Source organism: Girardinichthys multiradiatus, chromosome 4 (assembly GCF_021462225.1).
Source record: "Girardinichthys multiradiatus isolate DD_20200921_A chromosome 4, DD_fGirMul_XY1, whole genome shotgun sequence".
NCBI classification, from domain to species: domain Eukaryota; kingdom Metazoa; phylum Chordata; class Actinopteri; order Cyprinodontiformes; family Goodeidae; genus Girardinichthys; species Girardinichthys multiradiatus.
Window position 1 is genome coordinate 1,241,889 of NC_061797.1, and position 22,920 is coordinate 1,264,808.

General features: G+C 38.3%; 1 protein-coding gene across 3 annotated transcripts; it reads right to left on the reverse strand.

Annotated features, from left to right (window-relative positions):
- Positions 1 to 2,619: 2,619 nt before the first annotated feature.
- On the reverse strand, positions 2,620 to 22,893 carry bnc1 (basonuclin 1). Of its 3 annotated transcripts, XM_047362668.1 has the most exons (5): positions 22,572 to 22,893; positions 16,277 to 16,379; positions 13,627 to 13,862; positions 6,793 to 8,846; positions 2,620 to 4,763 (listed from the first exon to the last, which is right to left on the reverse strand). In XM_047362668.1, exons 1-5 carry the CDS (start codon positions 22,578 to 22,580, stop codon positions 3,974 to 3,976), a joined length of 3,192 nt encoding a protein of 1,063 aa, XP_047218624.1. In that variant the 5' UTR covers positions 22,581 to 22,893; the 3' UTR covers positions 2,620 to 3,973. The 3 variants fall into 3 exon arrangements, with proteins under 3 accessions (XP_047218624.1, XP_047218625.1, XP_047218626.1); XM_047362669.1 differs by lacking the exon at positions 22,572 to 22,893 and having other exon boundaries at positions 13,627 to 13,698; positions 16,277 to 16,336; XM_047362670.1 differs by lacking the exons at positions 13,627 to 13,862; positions 16,277 to 16,379; positions 22,572 to 22,893 and adding an exon at positions 10,713 to 10,816 and having other exon boundaries at positions 2,876 to 4,763.
- Between the last annotated feature and the right edge of the window lie 27 nt (positions 22,894 to 22,920).

Consider the following 22,920-nt stretch of genomic DNA (forward strand, 5'->3'; position numbering starts at 1 on the left):
CCAGTGACTGTCCACTGTCTCTACATGCTCATCCGGGAGGAGGGAATGCTGCAAGTCACTGACTGGATGCAATCTGCTGGGTTTCCTTAGATAGAAAAACGTTTTATCCAATTTGAATAAAAAGCTAACTCCGACTGCACTGTTCAATTGTTAGGATTAATTGGAATGTATGTACCTGACTGTTGTGAAGTGCCTTGAGACAACATGTGTTGTGAATTGGCGCTATATAAATAAAACGGAATTGAATTTAATTGAATAGCAGAAATACACAACAGGTCTCTGACAGAAACTGCTGAGCTGGTTGGCATCATCAGAGCAGAAAACACAGAAATAAGAGGTCAAGCTGCTAGGCTGTACCTGCAGCTTGAGACCTGTTCCTCAGGTGACAGGAAAGTATATTTTTGTCCATAATTTACTAGTTGGAGGTTCTGGGCCCCACTCTACCATGGGCCCAGGATAACTGTCCTGGTTGCCCTGCCCTGTCTGCTGGCGTGTACACAATATTTGTCCCACATTTCCCCCTTCTTCTCTCCCCTTCTACAATGTTTTACTTCTTATAAATGTCCTAAATGGGTTGCCTTTACTTGTGGTGCATCATTTCTTTTTATTGGATAAAGTCAATTCCACTATCCTGCCCTAACACTGTAAAGGCAACCAGACCCACCATACTGTTTGTGTAAGCTGTCAAAACAGGACAAGAGAAAAAAATAATCTGCTGTGCATTTTTCTTCTATGTGTTAAAAACAAAATTTGAACTAGTCAGTCATAGAAAAAACACAGATTGACATCAGACAGGAAAAAAATGATGTACATCTCAGTTAAATTTCAGAAACTACTTCTGTCAGGCATGTATGCGAGCTGCTTGGACCTTGTGATAAAACATATGCTCCTGTTCATATTACTTTTTGCTCATCTGTTTTATTGAAAACAGTGAAGAATCTTGTTTTTTCTTATATGCTCTTATATAAACCAGCAGCTGGACAACACAGAAAATGTAAATGTTTCAGTGGACATCCCTCCCAGTGAAACAGAACCTTCTGGACAACCACTGCTGATCTTCCACAAGAGAGAGGGGTCTTTCTGGGGCACTGAGACCAGATCCTATTTTCGACCCGGGTCTGAGGATCAATGGGGGGAGGGAGTGGAACTGGAGTATTATGCAGTGAGAAGCAGATAGAATGGATCACCCATGGGTACTTAGGAAGCTGAGGAATATTTTGAGCTGTTACTGTCCAGCACAGGAACCAGATGGACAGCAAATTACTTCTGTTCTTCCAAACACTACATAGAATGGGGGAGAACAAGTAGGGCAAGAAGGTTGTGGGAATGAGGAAATCTGCAAAAAGAGAGGAGTGTCATTCAGCTGAAGGTTTTAGTTTCAAGAAGTTATTTTTTTTTGCTGTAGTTCATAAAATAATCATCAAAATCATTTTTGACTCTAGCTACTGCCCCGTGGTCCTGAATCCCAATATTAAGGCAGAGGCTCTGCTGGATGTTGCAGTTCTGGAAAAAAAAGTAATGTCCTATCTACTGTATTTATGCGTGTGCAATAAAATGTTTTTATGTCTGCTATGTCTATCTTCCTTACCTGCCCTGCTGGTGTAGCACAGAAGGTGTCAATGTTGAACATCTCATCCCCTTTTTGTTCTTGTCAGTAAGACCATATAGCTATAAAAACATTGTGATCTACTCTGTTTCTTTATTCTTGAATTTTAAGTTAAAAAGACCCAAAAACATTGTTTTAAAAAAATGATAAAAATATTGCATGAAAATTTGTACATATTTCAGCTCTTTTTTAAGTAAAAAAAAAACATTATGGGGGCAGCGAGTGGTGTAGCAGTAGAATGGTGGCTGTTAGTCTTCTCCACAGCCATCCAGGGTTTCAGTCCCAACCTTGAGAATGTGTTTTTCCCCTTTCGTCTTTGCCTGTTTTCAACCTAATTACATCAATAAAGGCCACTGCCTCATAAATAATAATAATAGTAAGACATGAAAACATGCGTTTCACAAAATTTTGTTAGTACATTATGTAAAATCAGGACACTGATCTTCAAATGTTTCTTTTCACCTTTGCTCCTGAAGTTCTATTCAGACTTTACTGTGGACATCTTAATTTTTCAGGAAATGCCAAATAAAATGGATTTGAATGCAAATTTGTTGTTGTTTATGTCTGACATAACATCAACGTTCTTACTCCATGCTGGTCACCTAATTCTAAATTATAGAAACAAATTCTGTTTCTATAAGTGGTCCCAAATGTTTATTGCAGATGAATGTTTCTGTGATGACATGGTTCACTACATGTGGTGTCCTAAAACATCATGCTGCTAATGTCCTAGTTTAGAGTCGTTGCAGCGATGACCTTGATGCACAACATTATGGCTGATGAAATGATTGTGGAAAAGCTTAACAGAAGTTTAATGGTGATCCAGCACTATAAAAGAGCTCCCAAAAGAGGAGAAGTAAGTTATAATTTTCAACAAAACATTATGTTCATTTGATTTATATGCACAATTTTCTATTTTTAAATGTGTTTGCGGGTGTGAATGCATACCTGTTAGCTCATAAGCGATGGTGTTTATTCAATGATTTCAGAATCTTATGAATAAAAAAGAAAAGTGAATCCTCCAAACATATGGCTTTTTATTTAACTGTGTACTGGTAACAACTATCAGTTTTGCTCTCTCATTTTTAAACAAATCCCTGTAAAGAAAAGAATGGTATCTCAATCTGGTCCTTTGAATTTAAATACAGAATACAAAAATGTGTGAAACAGAGCAAAACTATTGTGGAATTATCCGAACAACACTGTTCCTTGATAATGCAGTATATATTTTGATTTCTTGAGACAAAAAGTTACTCTATTCGCAGAATATCCAACTTAGTAAATGTTTTATTCATCAGTTCCATTTATTTATAGGGTGAGTGGGGCCAGTGATGAATTGTATTTTCCCCATATTTATTTTCAGTGTTCAGTGTTCGACTTCACAGTACATGCTTCTTGCCTCTAGACCCAGCATTTTGTTGCAGATTGTCCACTCAGTCAGCTTACTGTGAAACACAAACTATACAAGAGCCACACCTCTGCTTAAAACAGTCCAAGGAGTAGATTTCCTCACAAGCATGCCACGGAAACAGAGAGGATTGTTTACCCTAGTACCAATTTTCTACATTTCTTTCTTAATTTTATTGTTCTCCAGCAATCGGCACACTTTATTACTGTTGTTCATCACAAAGTAAATGAGCACTTGAATTTCATCAGGCTCTCAGTGCTCAGGCTTAATTAATGAAGCCCCTTGAATCCTGCATATGCCTCAGAAAATATGAAAGAGATTATGAAGGAGAAGGAAAATCTTTGGTCGATGTAGGCAGCATAAAACACAGAACTGTAAAGATCTATCAGATAACAGCAAATATGGTCACACCCACAACACTAGAACCTTTAAACTAAAATACTGTTTGAAATACTTTTCTGATTAATTAAATGACATGTGTGAGCTACCAAAGAACAATTTTAATAAATTTATAGCAAAACAATTCCCTTCAGTAATAGAGTTTCCTGATTCAGCTATCATGGGGAGAACAAGTGGGACAATGCAGCACAGAAAACATTTTTTAATGCTCTCAACTGGAACATCAGGATAAAAGAATACAGTAAGAGAGATCAGTTCCACTTAACAACAAGACTACAAATGCTAATGCAGACGATTCTTTATAGACACTGATTATACTTTGCTTGATGAGTAAACAATGGCAGGAATGTATATCTATTTTCATTTTACACAACAAATGAATTCCTAACTGAATATTATTTTCACCAAATTTTTCGTTTTCCAAATGTACAGTATTTTGGTGAATTGTGATGTTAATATTTAAAAAGTGCTATTTAGTGAGCCTTCACTCTGTCCCCCCTCCCCATAAAATTAAAAGAAAGATCACCAGTTTGCTGCCATTTGAGCTCTGATTTTTACTCCTATTGGACTATGGCCCCTGAGTTAACACATAGATTCTTGTGCAGGTTTGGGTTCTGACTGTGTCTGTTTCTGCTACGTACAGAGGAGAAGGATGTGTCACAACCAGGGACCTTACATTTATGAAGCAGTCGCAGATGGACAGTCTTGTAATGAGCTCTGAATGTACCTTTGTTGCTGTACACTTTTTGGCAGATGTGGCATGTAATCGGAGAACCCCCCCCATGAAGTCTGTTTTTTCCGCTCCTGCTACAGTCTAGATTCCTGTGTCCCCCAAATGCCAACTCATCACCCTCTGACCTCCCCACACCCATCCCATCACAGCTTTCATCACTTTCCTCTATGGGGAGTACCTCCTCATCCGCTTCACCTGCCTCCCCTTCATCACTCTCAGCTCCATCTGAGTCCCAGGAAGACTTAGCGCTACCACTGCCACTGAATAGAACAGAGGTTGAGGTGCTCAGGTCAAGGACTGTCTCATCATTCCCATTTCCACCACCATCTCCTTCTCCAAGTCCCTCCAACTCTGGTATAGGGGATGTCTCACCACTGGTAAGCGCAGCAGGTGCTTTGCTCATAGTAAACCCCAGTCCCATGCAGTTGTGTTCTTGGGTGATGACAGAGGTCTGACAGGTTGGGTCTTGATGCAACAAGTCCTGTTGGTTTTGACAAGGCTCCTGACCATCAGAGTCTCTGTCTCTGCAATGTGATGAGGGTGAGAAGGGGAGGGCGTCCAGGCTGAGTGAGTCTTTGATCAGCAGCTTGTGATGCAGGTTCAAATTTGCACTGTGTCTGTAAATAAAGAAATAAATGTAAATAATCCCATGGTGTTTTCATATTAGCTATCTTTCATGTCCAGCTTATCCAAACTCTGTGCAGATGACATCAGTGTCGTAGTTTTGTTAATAAAGAATAGAATTTGAGTGTATTGACCCAAGCTTCTTTTCACCGCTAACACACTGAAATGTTTTAGTGATACATAATTGTTCACAATTTCATCTTATAAAACCACATATTTTAGGTAAGCTAACAGTCATTGAGTAAAGCATTATTCACACATCTGGACAATTTATTCCTAAAATTACTTTCATTCCACAGAGAAGATTGTTTCTGAGAGGAAATGGAACTGGCATCTTTCTCAACATAATAAAACATAGTGTTGCAAAAAAAAAGAAAAAACAATTTTCAACAAAATGATTTTTTTGTTTTTATTTACGTTTAAACTTATGTGTCTTTTCAATAGTGAAACTTTTGTAAAACATGTTTATACATCTTTAGCTCCCTCAACATCGGTTTCTCTACCAAATTCAAGGTGGGACTCTGGCTGGGCTACTTCAAAACATTACTGTTACTGTTAAAAAGAAATATGCTGGTAAAAAAAAAAAAATTACCTGTAAACCTAAATCTGCCATGGGAATGAATTTAGGCTGACCTGTATGTCACAGTTTCTATAAGGTGCCGATAACCTTGCCCCGAACTCAACGGAAGCTTTTTCTACTCAAAAGACTTTTTGCAGAACTTCAGGGACCCCAGATATAAAAACAAACTGCGTTCTGGGTAACTCATGGGGGATCTACTTAATTGCTTGGGTTCCCCAGTATCCTGACACCACAAATCTTACCCCTGAGCACCAGTTGTGACAATACGACATTTTATATATGTAGACAAATAATTCTTATATTTTCTTCTGAAACTTGTTACAGATTTGATGGAGGGTTTTGTGCTTTGGAAAACCTAAATTGATGACCAGAATTCTCTATTCAAGAACCCTATATAGAATCACCTTTTTCATTCAAGTGCACATACACTGTCATTGTCACTAAATTACAATATGCCATTCGATGAGGCTTGCTTCTCAGATTAAAAGAGCCTTTTTTTTTAAATACAACCTGTAAGCCCACATTTCTGCATTAAAAATGTTATTCATCTGATGTTAAATTCTAATCTTAAATGCTGTGTTTTCATTGGCTGGATGCAGAAAATCATCATAATTAAAGGCTTAAAATTAAAGGCTTAAAGGCTTAAAAACTGTTTGTGTAACAAATATTAATTTGTGTTTAACTTAGTGAATTGAGTTAATGAAGTTCTATTATAAAGCTGCAAAGACCAACACCTCTCTGAGCTGCCTCTGACACTTGGGAAACCTGAAAAAAAGCAGTGCATTTTGTGGAACACTTTGTCCAGTAATGTCTTTGAAATATGCGTCTCTGTTGATGTGCCTCCATTTTTAATGGGGTTATGTATTGAGTTGAATGGTGTAGAAATTGTAGTGTGGTACTGCATAAGGACAGGATTACGTTTGCTATGGCATCATTTTCTATTTAAAACTGTATGTTTTTAATGATCAGTTGACCATCTGGAACCTAAGGTCTAATCCCCCCAAATATATCAAATTAGCTGTACTGAACAGAAACTAGACTGTATTGCTGTAAATTCAGCATACTCAGGTTAGTTGACCTTTACGATACAGACATTTGCGTAGCATAGCATTATTATAGGTCATTGCTGCGACATTTCTGTGGCACTTCCATAACCTTATTTCTTCTTTTTCTTTCAACTAGTACAAAAACCAACATATTTTCCCCCTTTTGTTATGGAAATAGAAGCAATCAGTATAATGTAATGCAATCCATCCCAAAATACACAAAACACATGCCTATCAGCAAGGAACAACAAGCTTTGTGTACATGAACATGGAAAAGCACAATGGGAACTTCACAATTTAGATTAGGAAAATGAAGGTGTTTCTCCCCCCTGAACTAACTAGAACCCATTTGATGTTTTCACTTAGAACACAAAGAAAAACACGAGGTCGCCTCACCTGTCTCGACTTCTGCGGGATGGGAAGGCAGCATTGCAGCCATCCATTGTGCACATGTGCATCTCCTTCAAGTGGATGTTTTGGTAGTGCATCTTGACACTGTAAGGATTTTTAAAGGTCTTACTGCAGATCTCACAGTGGTGTGGCAGGTTAGCATTAGGTTCAAGGTGGGACAACCCTGAGACCCCATAATCTTCTGTACATCTTTCAACCCCTTCCTTCTCATTTAACAGGAGACCAACCCCATTAGTCAACATGTGCCTAACTTCCTTCCATTTATGATCTGGGATCTTGTTGGGTGTATGCAATGAGCCTGAATGTTCCCCATCAGCTCTTTCTTCACTGCAAGTGGATTTCTTACCTACCGAGGTTTTGTGGCTACCCAAGGGCCTCTTTTCTAATGGGTATGGTGAAATGGTGATGACCCCTGTTTCATTTTGTCCTGGTCTGTCTGGTTTATCATTAATTTCTATTGAGTTTCTAGCAAAGGACCTTTCCTTTTCTTTGTCAGCAAAATCCTCTCTTGCCTCCGTCTGTTTGTCAGGCTTTTTATTACACATATGCTGTTCTTCTTGGTTACAATCACACTCATCTTTGTTTCTACACCGCAGGGGAACCTCCTTCTCAGAGTTGCTTCCCTTACCCATGTGCTCATCCTGCTCTATTATCTCCTTCTCTATTTTTATCGGCATACTTGACTTCCGGGATTTTTTCTTTGGTATAACATCTGCCATACAGGGTTCAGGTGCTGAGATGGGTTTAACAGATACAGAAGACGATAAAATTGGAAGAGAAGGTAATGTCCCTGGGGTGTTGGCAAGTTCTTCTGGGGTTACCAGACTTCGGTAGAAAGGCAAGACTGGCTGTACTGTTTTCAAGTTAGGGAAGAGGATGCCAGTCTGGCCCATGCTGGAAAAGGAACTGCTGTGGAGCTTAGGAACAGAGTCTACATGGCTCACCACATAGCTGGGTGGTGACTTACAGCTTTCTGAGGAAGAGATGGAAATGTTATTGCTATAGTCAGCTCTCTTTTCTCCTTGTAAACATTCATCAGCAGACAAGCTTCCCCGTAAATCTTTGTCTCTGTTGTTTCGGTTCATGGGCATGTGTAGCCGTGGGTTTGGGTTGGCACTGTGCCGATTGCGACTGCGCAGCGAGCTGAACACCATGTTGCAGCCTTCAATGGTACACTTGTGTTTAATCTTTAGGTGAACTGCATTATAATGAATTTTCAGTGTGCCTTTGTCATAAAATGTTTTCTCACAAGCATTACAAAATACACGACCCTTCTTCACAGAGCCTCCACCCCCTAAGACCCCTCCAGTGTGGCGTCCATTACTGTCCAGAGAGCGCAGCTTTCCCTCAGGTGAAATCTGTGGGACATCAGACGTCATTGATGGCGTGCATGGTGTGGATGATCCATCTGAGTAGTTGTCACTGTTGGTGAAATCCTCAGCCTCAATCTTTGCGGTTGTGGAGTATGTGTCTATTGTTCTTTCTCCAGTTTGGTCCAAATCAGATGTGTATGAGATAGAGCTGGAACCTAGCAGGCTGCTCTCTGATGGATGTGAAAGATACAGGGGGTTGTCTCTACCAAGATTGTCCCCCACTTCATCTTTCGTCTGAATCTGCTGCTCAACTGAAGTACCATGTGGTTGCTGGTGCAGTTGGTATTGCTGGTGTTGATGTTGCATTGCCCCCAGTGGAGAGCCTAAAACAGGTGCAGGCACAGAGCCTAACATTTGGAATGGAAGCATGAAGGCCATGCTATTGATAAAGTCCTCAAAGTGATGCATGCTGTTGCCACTAATCTTTTCAACTTTAGTTGTGGAGAGATTGGCAGGGGAGCGAGGAGTGTTCCGCTCAATAAAGGTGCGGATATCTGAGTTTGTGCGTGTGCTTGGAACCAACACTGCCTGCCCCTCATTGTCCTGTAAAACCATAAGCTCCACAATTGATTTGGTTTCACCAAAACGCAAAAACTGCTGCAGTGTTGCAATCTCCTCCTCAAAGGTCATGATGGCCCACCGGTCCAACACCTTGCCAGCAACATCCTACAGACAGAGCAGAAAAACAAGGAACAAGGTGCTGGAAACGGGTGAGGGATAATATTGATTATCCCTATCCTATTGATTAAAGAAAAAAGTGAAAAGGGAGAGAGTGATATTATCAGCACCATTAAAACTGTATGTTGAATTGCTCATAGATATTCATGCAGCTGCTTATATGACACACAAAAAAGATTGGCAGCAAGGCTAGAGAACGGAATTAGAATAAGTGGGCAGTGCAGACCCCTGAAAACCCTCATTACACAGACAAACTGTTTCAGGTCATTTATCTTCATTATCTGCACTGTTACGCCAAATAATGCACACAATCACACACTGGAACATTGGACCATGTTTATGCACATACACACTCCTAGATACATGCAAAAGTAAAACTGTGCATAGCATGCCTCACAAACACATGCTACCACATGGGTTATCAGACAGAGCATCACTGATCAAGCAGGTCTCCTTGCTTTCTCAAGCCAGCATAAATCACATGTGACTTTGAGAAGCTTTGAAAGTGAGGAGTGGCCTCATGCCATAACCGGGATTAATATTTTATCACAGTGCATTCATTGGGTGTTGGTTGAGGATTTGGACTCTACATTTGCGATTAAATGAGCTAACATAAATGAAATGTAGCCCAACTTGAATTCTTGATGATGCACAAATTGAAGTGAGATCTTGTCCTGTAAAAGAGATGGCAGCCTGGCTCTCAGTCGGCTTGGCTTCAGCTTCAGTGAAATTCTGAAGCAAAAGACATATTTACAAATCTATCAGCTCAGCCTGGAGACTTGCCTGAAATGAGGGTTGCACAGCAGTAAACTGGAAGCATATTTTATGTGTCTAGGGACGAAACAAAAATATGTTGCAATATTGTATAATATGAAGAAAAATATTACAGAATACAATTCCATATATGGGAAAGTAGTGCTTATATTTTTCAATATACTGCAATATATGCATGAACCATGCATACATGGTTCATGCTATATATGCATGAACCATGTATGGCTATATATTAATGAAATATGTATTAAAATGGAGACAATGTCCGTGCTATATGTTTACATGCAATAGTTTTATTAAAACAGTAATTCCCTCCATTCTTACATAAATTAACATGAACAGTTATCTCACTATGTTTCTTGCAGTTACACATTTCAAATAAAAATATCTATCATAAAATAAAGTTGCTTTGTCAAAGTCATTTTGGAAACATGGTAGGAGGAGACTCTTTAAAGTGCAGTATGTGATTTATGTATGAATACTGTATCATCATTTCTTACAATATTAGTTGCATTTCTACTAGTTATAGAATTCTGTGGGTGGGGGCCCATCTAAGACGACTTTGTCCCTAACCCAGGCAACGCTGTCAACTAGCTTGCTTTTAGATATTCTCCTGGCTTGAGATAATGGACTTGTTTGAAGAGGTTCAGTCAGGTTTCATAGCTCATCATAGCATGGAAACAGCACTAGTGAAAATCACTAATGATATTCTCCTAGCCTCAGATAATGGATTTGTTCCTTTAGTTATCAGGCTCCTCTCCTGTGGAACCAGTTCCCAGTTTTAGTCCGTGAGGCAGACACCCTGTCTACCTTTAAGGCTAGGCTTATAACTTTCCTTTTTGATAAAGCTTATAGTTAGAGTGGCTTAGATTATCCTGAGCTATCTCTGTAGTTATGCTGCTATAGGCTTAGGCTGCTGGAGGACATAATAACCAGTTTCCCTCACTCTGCCACATTTTTCTACTACTCTCGAATGTTGCATTATTTGCTGTCTCTACAGCCCTTAACTCAATGTTCTCTCTTTATTTTTTCTCTTGCTAGAATCAACACCTGGCCTGGTTCTGTGTTTAGATGTAATACCTTCCTGGAGGGGGACATTGGTTGATGACCCCTTTTCCACTGGCTGGTATGACCAGTCCTGAGTAGGCACTACATGTGACTTGAACAGACTGCTGTTTACAGATTGGCCATGGGTCTAGGAGAAATGAGAATGTTTTCAAGAGGTAGTGCAGGCAATAAAAACTCAAGTCACTACAATAATATTAAGGACCACAATGGCTGGAGCAGGTCAAATCGAAGTATAGTTTTCCTATTTATAAATCATATACCATGCCTGAAGGCTGAACGAAAAAGGACACATCAGCTTTCTGAATTACATGCAGGCAGAGCGCTGTATTTAATAACATCCAAAATCAGCTGATCACACATAAAACCAGCTGTTCAGATGCACAAACATTTCCCCCAAAATAGACAAAACAATACCAACATGAAACAGCATGGTTGGTTCAGAAATGTATTTATGGTCCTTTAGTGAACCAGTGTCTGCAGGAAGAGGGAACAGGCAGAGAGCAGCTGCTCGTAAATCAAACTGCCTGCATCGGGTCCAACGGGAGGAAGACCATGGTGAATCTGCAAAGCATGAATATCGAATATCCAACCTAAAACTAACTTTACAACGGTCAATAGTCCCCAGTTTTACGCTTTAAAGTCTTTTCCCTGTTGTTGCCATGGCTGAGACAAAAACTTCCTCATAAAGCCTAAAATAATAACTTCTTCTGGCAATCTTTGGAGATTTACCAGTCCAGACAGCAGCATCTCTTCTCTTCCCTTCTGCCACACCCCTTCACATCAGAACCCCTGAGCCTTAATTTATAAGTTCTGGCTGGGCTGTGATCCAGATAATTATGCCAGTGGATCATTTTATACATGAAAAAAACATATATGACATTCTTGCATAGACGATAATACAAACATTATTTGTTTTGTGTATTTATGTTTTTATTTTCGATGTATTAATTATTTTTTATTGTTTCATGCAGATTACTTTACTTTACTGTGTGACAATGTCACACAGTAATGTTAATAGCGGCAAAGTACGAGTAGAGTGAGACCAAGTAGAGTGGACCTGTGCCGCCTAAAAAGAGCTTGTGGCAAAGGGGCATTTATTTTCTCCTTCTACAGATGCCTGTTAGGTTAATTGGTAACTCTAAATTTCCCTTAGGTGTATGAATGAGTGCGTGCATGGTTGTATGTGTGTTGCCCTGCGATGGACTGGCGACCTGTCCAGGGTGTACCCTGCCTCTCGCCCATAGACTGCTGGAGATAGGCACCAGCTACCCCCGTGACCCACTTCTACAGATGATACACTTGGCCCCGTCTTTCAGTGTTTAACCCTGTTTCTCTCCTAGACCTTGCCATTGGCTGAGCTTTCACCGTGACTAACTGTATATGCTCTCTTTTTATACCCAATCCCAACTAAGTTATTTAAGGAAGTGTTCCCTTTGATTACAGCCCCATTTTAAATATAATTAATCTATCCTTAGTAAATGGATATGTACCACAAGCTTTTAAGGAAGCTGCAATTAAACCTTTACTTAAGAAACCTTCACTTGATCAAGATGATTTACTAAATACAGACCTATATCCAATTTTTCATTTATAACTAAAATTATTGAGAAATTAGTTTCAAATGTGTGAGCATTTACACAGCAATGATCTGTTTGAAGAGTTTCAGTCAGGTTTCAGAGCTCATCATTGCACAGGTCTGTTAGATCTCAGTGCTTTAGTTGATACAGTCGATCACAATATTCTCTTGGAAAGGCTGGAATATGCTGTAGGGATCAAAGGAACAGCACTAGGCTGGTTTAAATCTTATTTGTTCTCTCCTAGAGAATATAAAAACACAATGACCACTTTCATTCTCTTCACTACTCTCTCTCATACTACTCTCAAATTTTGTGTTATTTGCTGTTATTTCAGCTTTTAACTTTATGTTCTCTCTGTTTTTTCTCTTTCTAGAAGCTACATCTGACCTGGCTCTGTGTTTAGCTGTGACATCTTCCTGGAGGGGGACATCGGCTGAGCTGCTGCTGCTAACAACTCAATGCACTCCTTGGAATCTGTTTGTATGATTCGACTTAATTGAATTTTCTTGTGCCTTGAGAAAACAATTGCTCTGAATTGGCGCTATATAAACAGAATTGAACTGAACATTAAAAGGTTGATGCACTATTTCAACCCACAGAAAATCGGCTGTGAGAGTCACTGTGAGAGTCACATGTCAAAAAATATGTATAATAATATATCTATTATGGTACAACAACTGACATCGGAGGAGTCTAGCTTTCGAGCACCTCTTCAAGGCGGTGTGCCAAGTGATTCTTCTCTCGACTTTTTCTATTTGCAAGCTCCATACATTCTAAACATAAAACTAGCCTACCCACAGCAGCACAGTTCATTGATCTGTCTCATTGCAATCAGTGTGACATGTCCAATGTGTGTCAGTAAAAGTTGCGGCACAAAGAATTATGCACCACATAGTGCATAATTCTATGGTGAGTTTTCTAGTGAGTTTTAACTCAGCAAAACTTAGCATTCCAGAGTTGGCGCATAACTCCGTAGCTCTTGCATTGATGCTCTTGTATTGCAGCAGTGCTTTGTAAAGTCAGCATTTAGCTTGCTAGCAGACAAAAGCACTGTCTTTTGGCACGATGCTTTCACCAGTTTCCTGAGGTGTATTACAGTTATAAAAGCTACACTGACATGGTACTATATAACTGCTGACAATAAAATCTGGCATAGACAGTTTTTAACAGTTGAGCTTGTCGATTACACCGACTAATGGTGACATCCCTATAAGTGAGGCGCCTAAGCTGTTCTTGAGCATGAGGTAAAATTACTCTGTTAGTTGTCGGTCTGCAGAAATTGGATTAAATTAATTGTTTCCACTCAGCCACCTAACAACATTTAGAAAGGCCTTCTCCACACCACTTACCTGGAGCACATATCCTCTAATGTAGTCCTGGAATGTCCAGTCCAGTGCACTGAGGATCTGAATGACCTCCTCCTGTTTGAGGACAGAGAAAAGACGGTCTAGGAGGATTTTGAGCCGGATTGGGATGGCTTCAGTGCCGTACAGCATCAGGCTGCAGATATCGAACACCACATTGGAGTGCACGATCTCCACCTGGCTGCTCTGGAACATGTGGTGCACCTTCAGCTTGCTCAGGGCTAGAATAAGTGTATCAAATTTTACTGTATTAGATTGAATGAAATAATTCTGCAACAAACATTGTCATAAAATAAGAGTAAAGAGCAACAAATAATAGTGTTGGAAAATGTTTCAGATAGTAAGTAAAAAAAATCAGAGTACAAATACTTCACTTTATACCAAAAATGTATGCAACATAAACTATTAACATAAATTATTTAAATGTATTTACTTTATAAAAGTGCACTGAATGAAAATTTTGTTGAAACTGAGGACAATGAAATGTGTACTTTACTAGGAGCTATGAATAGATCATATTTATTTAGGCCTCATGACCCCTTATAACATCATATACTGATTGTGTCAGTCCAGAAATACTAAAGAATTCCACCTAAACTTTAGCTTAATTGAAAGGGGCCACTTGTATCCTGAAAGGTTTTTGTACAGCAAAGAAAGAAACAATAAACATATATTCAGCCTAAGATGTCCACCATCTTTTCCTGCAAAATGCTCTGCACTGCTCAGAGTTCACTACAAATGCATTTTCATAGTTTTAATGATATACACTATATATGACCTATTTTCACAAAAAGGGCAGATGCCTTTTTTCTGAATCTTTACTCAGGCTGTTTGAACTTTCAACTTATTCATTTCATAGTCCTTTATGGTTGGGAAATTCTGTAGGGCCTTTTAAAATACACTGCAAAATTCATATGGTTGTGTCCAAAACCTAATGAGATTTCTTCCCATGTAATACTAGCAGTATAGCACTTTGGTTTCTTACATATCACATATGAAATCCCAAAGAGATAAATACTCAAATGTTCCTCCTCATCAGTGTCAAACATGAATCTCAAAATTGCTAAGTAAAGATGCCGTGGAAACTGTAGTATTGTGGTTGAACAGTTAAAATAGCGAAGGGTGCTTTTAAGAAAAGTGCAGGAAGACAGAAAGATCCCATGCTTCCATCAACAGCTCTTTTTCCATGACATGTTTATTTGCTTTTCAGTTGTAGCTCTAAGAAAGAATTATTGTATAAAACTGTAAATCTTCAAGAGGGCTACATTTGCATTGTGATAAATATTAAATTATGCTCTCAAAAAAAGGTTTCTGCTTACAATCATGTTGGATTTAAAGTGCATATTTCTACCTGCTGAAGAGTATTTTGTGACAAGTAACCACTAAAGTGAACATTATATAAGAAGTGACCAGCTGACAGAACCAGTGAACAATCTAAACCATGTCCCATTCATCTCTCTCTTTTTTAAAGAGAAACCTAAAAGACTCGCAAAATATACTGCTTTTAGGATCTGCCATTTTGGTCTTTGTGGTTTTGTGTTTGTTTACTTTTCGGCTAGATGTTTCTATTTTGGGTTTTGTAGTCATGTTTGTTTATTTATTTCTGCTCCCTGATAGCTTTTTCTCTCTCCTGCCTCCTAGTGTTCTTTGTAGTTCTCTCTCTCCTCCCCCATAGTTCCCTTGGTGTTCCTTTCTTATTTATTTATTACTGGTATAGTTTTCTCTTGATGATGATGATGATTATTATTATTATTATAGTTCTCTGGCTTCCTTGGGTTCTCTAGTTTAGTTTCCCGTTTAGTATCTCTGTGTTTATTTATGGTTAGGTATTTGTTCTCTTTGTAATCTTCTAGTTTATTAGTTTCTTTCCTCTGCTACTCCTTGTCATTAGTTCCCCCTTCAGTTATTATTTACGTGTTAGTTCCCTTTATAATTGTAGTCCTTTCTAGCCTAGTTCCTCAAGTTAATCTCTATTCTTCCAGTCCCTCCTGATAGGTTAGCTTTAGTTATTGTTTACGTTTGGGTTTACATTTATTCTAGTCCTCGCTTTCTCTGCTTCCTTCCCAGTTAGTTCAGTCAGTGTTGGTTTAGGTTTGTTTACTTTTGTAGTTAGGGTTTCTTTTGTTAATTCTTATTTGCCAGGTTGTTATAGTTTGCTTAGGTCAGTTTCTCTGAGTTTGTTAATTAGTCCTTTCTCCCATGGTTTAGTCTTTGTATTAGTTTCACCTGTCCTTCAGCCTCCCTGCTTCCCATGTCACAACTGTCCCATGTTCTATTGATTACCTGTCTTTTGTTCCACATTGATTACCCTCTGTATATTAGTTGGTCTGTTTTCCTTGTTCCTTGCTGGTTTGTTGCGTTAACTTCCCTTAGTCAAACTCGTTTATTGTTTCTTGTACTCTGTCTGACCTGGACTCCTGCATACTCTCTGTTACACCTTGCCTGCCTGCGTTCTGCTTTGCCAGAGATTGGATTTAAAATAAATCATATTTCTGCTCGCCATGCCGTCTCCTCGCCTGTCTCTGCATTTTGGTCCACACAAACCCCAAACTATGACAACTGCATATATTTTCTATTGTATTTTATCTCTAATATGTTGGTTTTTCTATGGTAAAACTATTGTTCCAGTTCTTACCATGTGCTACCCAGCCATGTTTGCAGTTTTCACACTGCCTCCTTTTCAGCTTCCCGGACTTAAAGTTGTCACAGCTACAGTTCACCAAGGTACAGCAGATAGCCTGTAAATTATAATAATGACAAAAATTTAAAAAGTAAACACATATAAAATCAATTTGTTCAGTTATTTCTGTTAAAGATCAGTGTTGTGTCATAATCCTCCAGTGTTAGGTGTTTTAGTTTTTTTTATTATTATTTCTATTTCTTCCCTGTTGTTATGTTCTCTTAATGCTGCCATTTTAGTTCATTCATTGTAGATTAGGCTCTCGGTTCATTCTTATGTTAATTTTATATTGTTGTTCTATGTTAGATTTCTGTCTGCTCTTATTCTTTTACTGTTCTCTCCACCAGTCCACTCAGCCTTCATTGGTCTAAGCTGTCCCTAATGTCCAACTGTAAACTCTCACCTGCATGCTATGCCATTCTCCTTTTTTCTCCACTGTATATAAGCTCTCAGGTTGTTTTCACTCCTGTTTGTCTGCCCGCTCCAAGTTCTGTTACTTTGCCTCATTTTTTCCATGCCAGTATAATGTCCTGTTTTCCCTTTGTATCATCCATTCACAAGTGTAAGTTTAGATTATTTCTTTGTTAAAGACACTTAACTTCACCTTTTTACCTCTGTTTTGCCTCTATTTGAGTCCATCCTAAAACCCCAAAATAATAGATTATGAATTGTGGACATAATGTTGGAGATTTAATCTATTTTAAATTAATCCAGAAGGCACACTTATAAAGATGGGGGAATGAAACATACTAGCACTCCTTTCCTTCTTTTGCTGTGAAAAATGTGTTTGTGACTGTAGTAGTGCTTACTCTACAAAGTGACATGAAAAATGTACAGCTATCAGACTGCTAAAGGACATAAAAGCTTCAAATCATTTAGTTTCCTGTGTGGATCGCTCATTGCTTGGTTTTCTAAGAGTGGAAGAAGAATTGTTTCAGGATTACTGCAGGACATCTCTTTGCAGCAACAAACAGATACAAAACTTCCTGAACATACATACATGCAGCTCTGTGCATTTTATCTTTGAGCTTCTCTGCCAATCTGTTTTATGACTGATGCAGATATTTCAGGATGTTATTTTAGGAAAGCAAAGTGGAGAGAACTGAAACAAATATAATTAAAAGCAGGCTATATACAAGCAACTTTTAAAGAGTTGCATTCTGATGCCATAATAAAAAGATTTTTTTTTTCTTTTTCTAAACTATTCCATAGCAGGAAGTGAGAAAGCATCATCAGATTTATGATTAAAGCTGATGTTCTTAGCGGTACATGCTGAAAACCTTGGGATGGCTATACTCCAGCCCCTCTCTCCCTCTGCATCTATAATAGATGATCAGTTGAGTTTTGGTATACATGAGCAGAATGCTTAGCTCTTTGCTGGTGCTTGATCTCTCTTCCCAGCCAGAGAAAGAGTAAAGTGTGGGTGGATGGGTTGGGAACCTCCTCCTTCTCATTTAGTCATTAACTTGGTTCTGTCATTGAAGCTGGGCTTGTCCTTGTAATCTGAAGACACATAATTTCACCTTGGATCATTAGTGTGCATAAAACTGACCAAGGATGAAGTTGGTGGCAGATGCCTGGCCTTGATATACAATGAGTAACTTTCAGTAGTAGTAGTAGTAGCAACCTTCTTTTTTTTCTTGATCAGTTTCTGTGTCTGGCCTAGAAAACCGATGTTACTTGACACAACTGGTGAGGTGTAAAACCACCTTTGCTCATCTCTCAGAGGCGTAATCCCATCATTACAGAGCAGCCAGACCTAACACAGCCCAATTAGACTAATCCTGAAACACTGCAGTTGCACACACACCGTGCTGCTGCTCCCCTTTAATATACAACTAAATCAGGTGATTTGTGGTCCCATACACACAAGCACCCCCACACACACATTATAAACCTGTGTTCTTACAGATGTTTTGTCTTAATTAGTGATTCATTTCATGAGTTCCTGAGCTGAAGGAGAAGAAGATGATGAAGATAAGAATGATGTATGGCAGCAAATGTCCTGCCCTGTCTCTTTCTCTTTGTCATTGTCACAACAAAGCCATAGCTGTTCATATGCATCAATGAAGCTAATGACAAGAAGACTAATTGCACAAAATGATCCTGGTCCTTCTTTACTTTCAAAACCTAACTTGGTGCAGCTTTTTTTACATCACTGAAGTACATCAGCAAGACCCTACCCCCACCCCCCATTCACCTTGGTCACATTAAGCATATCTGTCATTAACAGTACTACTAATCACAGACATGTCTACAGTTTGTTTAACAAATGACAATCAGTGTCTGGAGTAAATCTGTGATCAGTGAATGAAAAGCAGAAACACTGAAAAAAGAGAAAAATGGAAATAAAAACAATCAAACTTTTAGGGTTTATGTTAGGCTAAGTATCACTGTTAGGCATAAATGGAGTTATTGAATGCAAGTCTATTAAATGTCCTTGTGTGTGTGTGTGTGTGTGTGTGTGGAGACATTGAAAAATGTTAACACTGATATCCTGTTGTTTAAAAGGTGGAGAAATAAAATAGCATTTTGTCAGTTGTTGTTTTCTGTCTTATACTATTAGGTGTTACAGTCCTGACTTTGCAGAATGTCTTTATCTCTATAGTTTATGTGAAATATTTATGCAGAATTGGCAGATCTAATCCAAATGCTCAGCATTATTGTTTATATTTAAGAGGAAAAAGTAACCAGGTTTTATGTATGTCTCAGTGCTGCTAATCTTGAAACTGTCAATGGTTGCGTTTTTGTTGCAGGCAAAAGCTTCTTTTTGAGAGATTGCACACGGGTTATGTTGTGTAGGATGGACGGATGGATAGCTGGAGACCATGGTTAATAATGAACAACTGTCAAAGGTGGAAAAAGGACATTATGCCATAAAAAGATCCTGATATGTTCATGACCCACCTGTGGCTGATACCTTACAATCTGTGGGTCTTGCACGTTTCTATTAAAATCTTTGTAAACAACTTCAGAGAGTCAAGCAAAGTAAACAGCTGCTTGGACAGAGACAGCTAACAAATAGACAGGGACTTGTTGGCCTAACGTGGTGGAAGTCTAATCAGTAAGCACCAGCTTCACATCACCTTTCTCTCTATGGGAAAACAGAGGTGAGGAAGCCATAGAATAAATTATACTAAGACACCCAGCAGTTCAGAGGAAGATGAACACAGACACAGCCGAACACATTTTACAACCAGTTAAAAGGCAATTAAACAACCAACAGAACAATTTAATTAAATTAAACTAAGTGATGCAAGTAAGTTATTATTAGATTCTGTACAGTTACAGATTTGCTATAAACAAGGAACTAAGAACGCAGTTCTAGATGTACATTATTTTTAAACACTAAAATATGGATTGGTTACAGTTATAAAATAATTAATTGTACAGAAAATTGCAATCTGACAGATGAGTAATCCAAATTGTTGTCATATGTATTAAAAAATAGGAATTACAATAATAATAAAGTTTAAAATTGTATAATGTAAACCTTACAGATTTGTTTGTCTAAATTTGAAAGTTTTAAGTTAGACTTATATAATTATTTACATAAGGCCATCATATTATGATGTTGTGCAGGAACTTTGTCTATATTTCATGCCATTAAATAACAAAAAATTATATGATCAACTGAAAACTATACATTTCCAAATTTAATTCAAATCAGTTAATTTATATAGAACCAATTCACAACACTTTGTTTCAAAGCACTTTATAAAAAAAGGAAAGGTAAATTCAATTGAATCATACATCCACATCAACACATTGATTCCTAACGGATCCTAGTTATCAAACTAGGAAACATTAGTACCATCCTTTAAATGATAAATGCATTTGTCCCACTGGATATTTGTATTTACTGTAGTAAATGTAAAGGACAGCTAAAGTCAGGTTAAATCTATATTTTTGTTTTACTTCACAGTTAGAACAGTTACAAAAACAAAAGTGTATATAATTTATATATAAAAACTCATTCAGCCTGGCTATCTCTGACCTGCATTAAAACTGCATAAAAGAAAACAAGAAAAAAATGTATTGATATTAGTAAAAAACACAAGGAGTAAATGAAAGAAGAAAAAGACAAAACCAGTAAAGCCTGGGCAACAGCAAGTAGTGACAGGCTGCATTTATGCCTAACAGTCCATACAGCCTATAGACTGCATGCAAAACTCATTATTTCAAACTTATCCTGCAGTCAAGCACAAGCCGACACACACAAATAAATCTTTACGTGCTCCAAAACTGAAACAGACAAAAGACAGCACAGATTTACCTGAAGATCCATGAAAAAAAAACTGGCCTCCTCAAAAAAACTAATTTAAAAGAGACAAAGATATGAGTGTGAGGATGAAAGAGGGCAAGGCAAAGTTTGGATGACTTTCTGGTGTTGGTTGCTTGTCATTAGGAATGCGGAGGGAGTGTTTGGCTCAGAGAAAGAGTAAATGAGGGGAACATGTTAGTACACTAAGTCTGCAAGAGTTTGGTTTCCAGCTATGCTCTTATTTACATCAGATCTCCCCCTCTCCTCGCCTGCCTCTTGACAATCCTATCACATCTGGCTGACAAAGCCTTACAAGCCTTTTGGTGGCAGCGTTGAGCAGATGCAACAAATACACACACACACACACACACACACACACACACACACACACACACACACAAACCCCGTGTGGAGCTTAATCTGTGTGTGTGTGTATGTGGGGGGTGTTACAGAGTTATTCTGGGGCCAGTGGGGGCAGATAACGGCTCAAGGAGATGCTCGAGGGGGTAAAAGGCTGGAGCAAATGCACTGCCCCTCATCCATTCACCGATGAAGTTTTTAGTCAACATCAGCCGCCTTTCACACCCAAAAAACAAGTATGGAAAGAGTGAGACAAATAAAATATGTGAGGCAGCTGTAATCACATCTCTTACTTTCTCTCTCACGCCTACAATTATGTAAACATTGTGTGAATCGGTGTAATATTAGACTCTGAGAAGTGGAAATGGCAACCTGGTGACCAGAATGCATTTTTACAATTTTCTCATGTTTTATAAATTTTTCTTGTGTTTCTCCGTTTTGGGGAAATTTTGTTAAATATTCAGAATTCCTCTGTTTTTATCTGAAATGTTAAAAAGCACGGTGCAAAGAAACAAAATCAGTATATTTTAAGGAATTTATAAATGGATTGTTTTAAAAATGAGGTATGGCTAAAACTTACATTATTATATTTTAAATTTGTAATTGAAGAATTAAGTGTATTTGAGAGATCAGAGAAAGAACATTTTTATTTTCAGTGATTATTCCCAACATTTTCATAATAAATCCATCGTTACCACAGTTTGTTGTATCTTTTAACTTCTGACAGCAAATGAAACATTGCTGCTTTAACAAAGATGGGCATAAGGAGTGTTTCACTATGATGCAGACAGCTTAGAAATGTTTTATATTATGTCTGCAACCAAATAAATACATATCCACAAGCTGTGCCCAGTGACCAAGAGGCAACAGGAGCCCAAGTGGCTCTGCTGTCTAAACTGCAAGCAGACTGAGTGAAGATTCGTCAGATAACAAACAGTTCAAGGTAAGAAGTGTGTGTGTTACACTCCCCTTTATTACTATTATTACAAACAAACCATAGGATTTTAAACAATGACTTAAGTTGTTGTTCACATTAAAGATTGCTAACATCACTAAGTAAAGAAATTCGTAACTACAAAATCATACATTACACATTTATTAAACCAATGAATGGAATAACAAAATGCAAAATAAAAATAACAAATATAGAGACAAAATTACTTTAGTGGTAAAGACAGAAACAGACTAGTCATTTAGGTTAAGAGATTTTCTTGAACCTTTGAGAGAATCCACCCAATCTGCACATAGTAGTTAAAATTACTTTATTATATTCTTCTGATATGTAAAGGTACCATATGTGAGGCCTCTAACACATAAAGATGTGTTTTTAGGGACTTTCAAAGAATTCTGCAATGTCAGCTGCATCCATTAGATTGTTCATTCTTTTACCGTTTTTTTCTTTTAAAATTTTTTCTAAGGTTTTGTTAAGCTGCTCATATTTAGGAAGCAATTAACATTCGATAAATTGGTAGGAGAACATTTATTAATAATTAACAGAGTTTTTCAGTGTTTTTTTTTGTTGTAAAGAATTGAAACTGTGTGAACAAATCATGATCATATGAGCAGGCAAATTGAGAAGTGCCAGAGCTGACAGAGGATTAAAGTGAAAAGCAGTCCATCTCTTACCTCGGCCATTGTCACTTAGTGGGATGATTCGAAGGATACGGTGCAGTTTGCCATTTTCTGAGAGTTCCACAAAACAACTACTTCCAGCTCTCCTGTCCGCACAAGTACTAAAGCAAAAGAGCTATCACTCCCAGCAGCGGCTCCTTCAGCAACAGACACACATTCTCTCTTCTTCGCTCATAAGAACATACACGCCCTCATACACAGCCACAAGCGTTCACTCAAAAGAAAAAGGAGTTACTATGCTTTATTCTGGAATGCATATACACATGCGCCTATTCTGCTTTTTCACCCCCAATGTTGCAGCGGACTCCCTCTAAACTACTCAAGATGTTCAGTGCAAATGTGT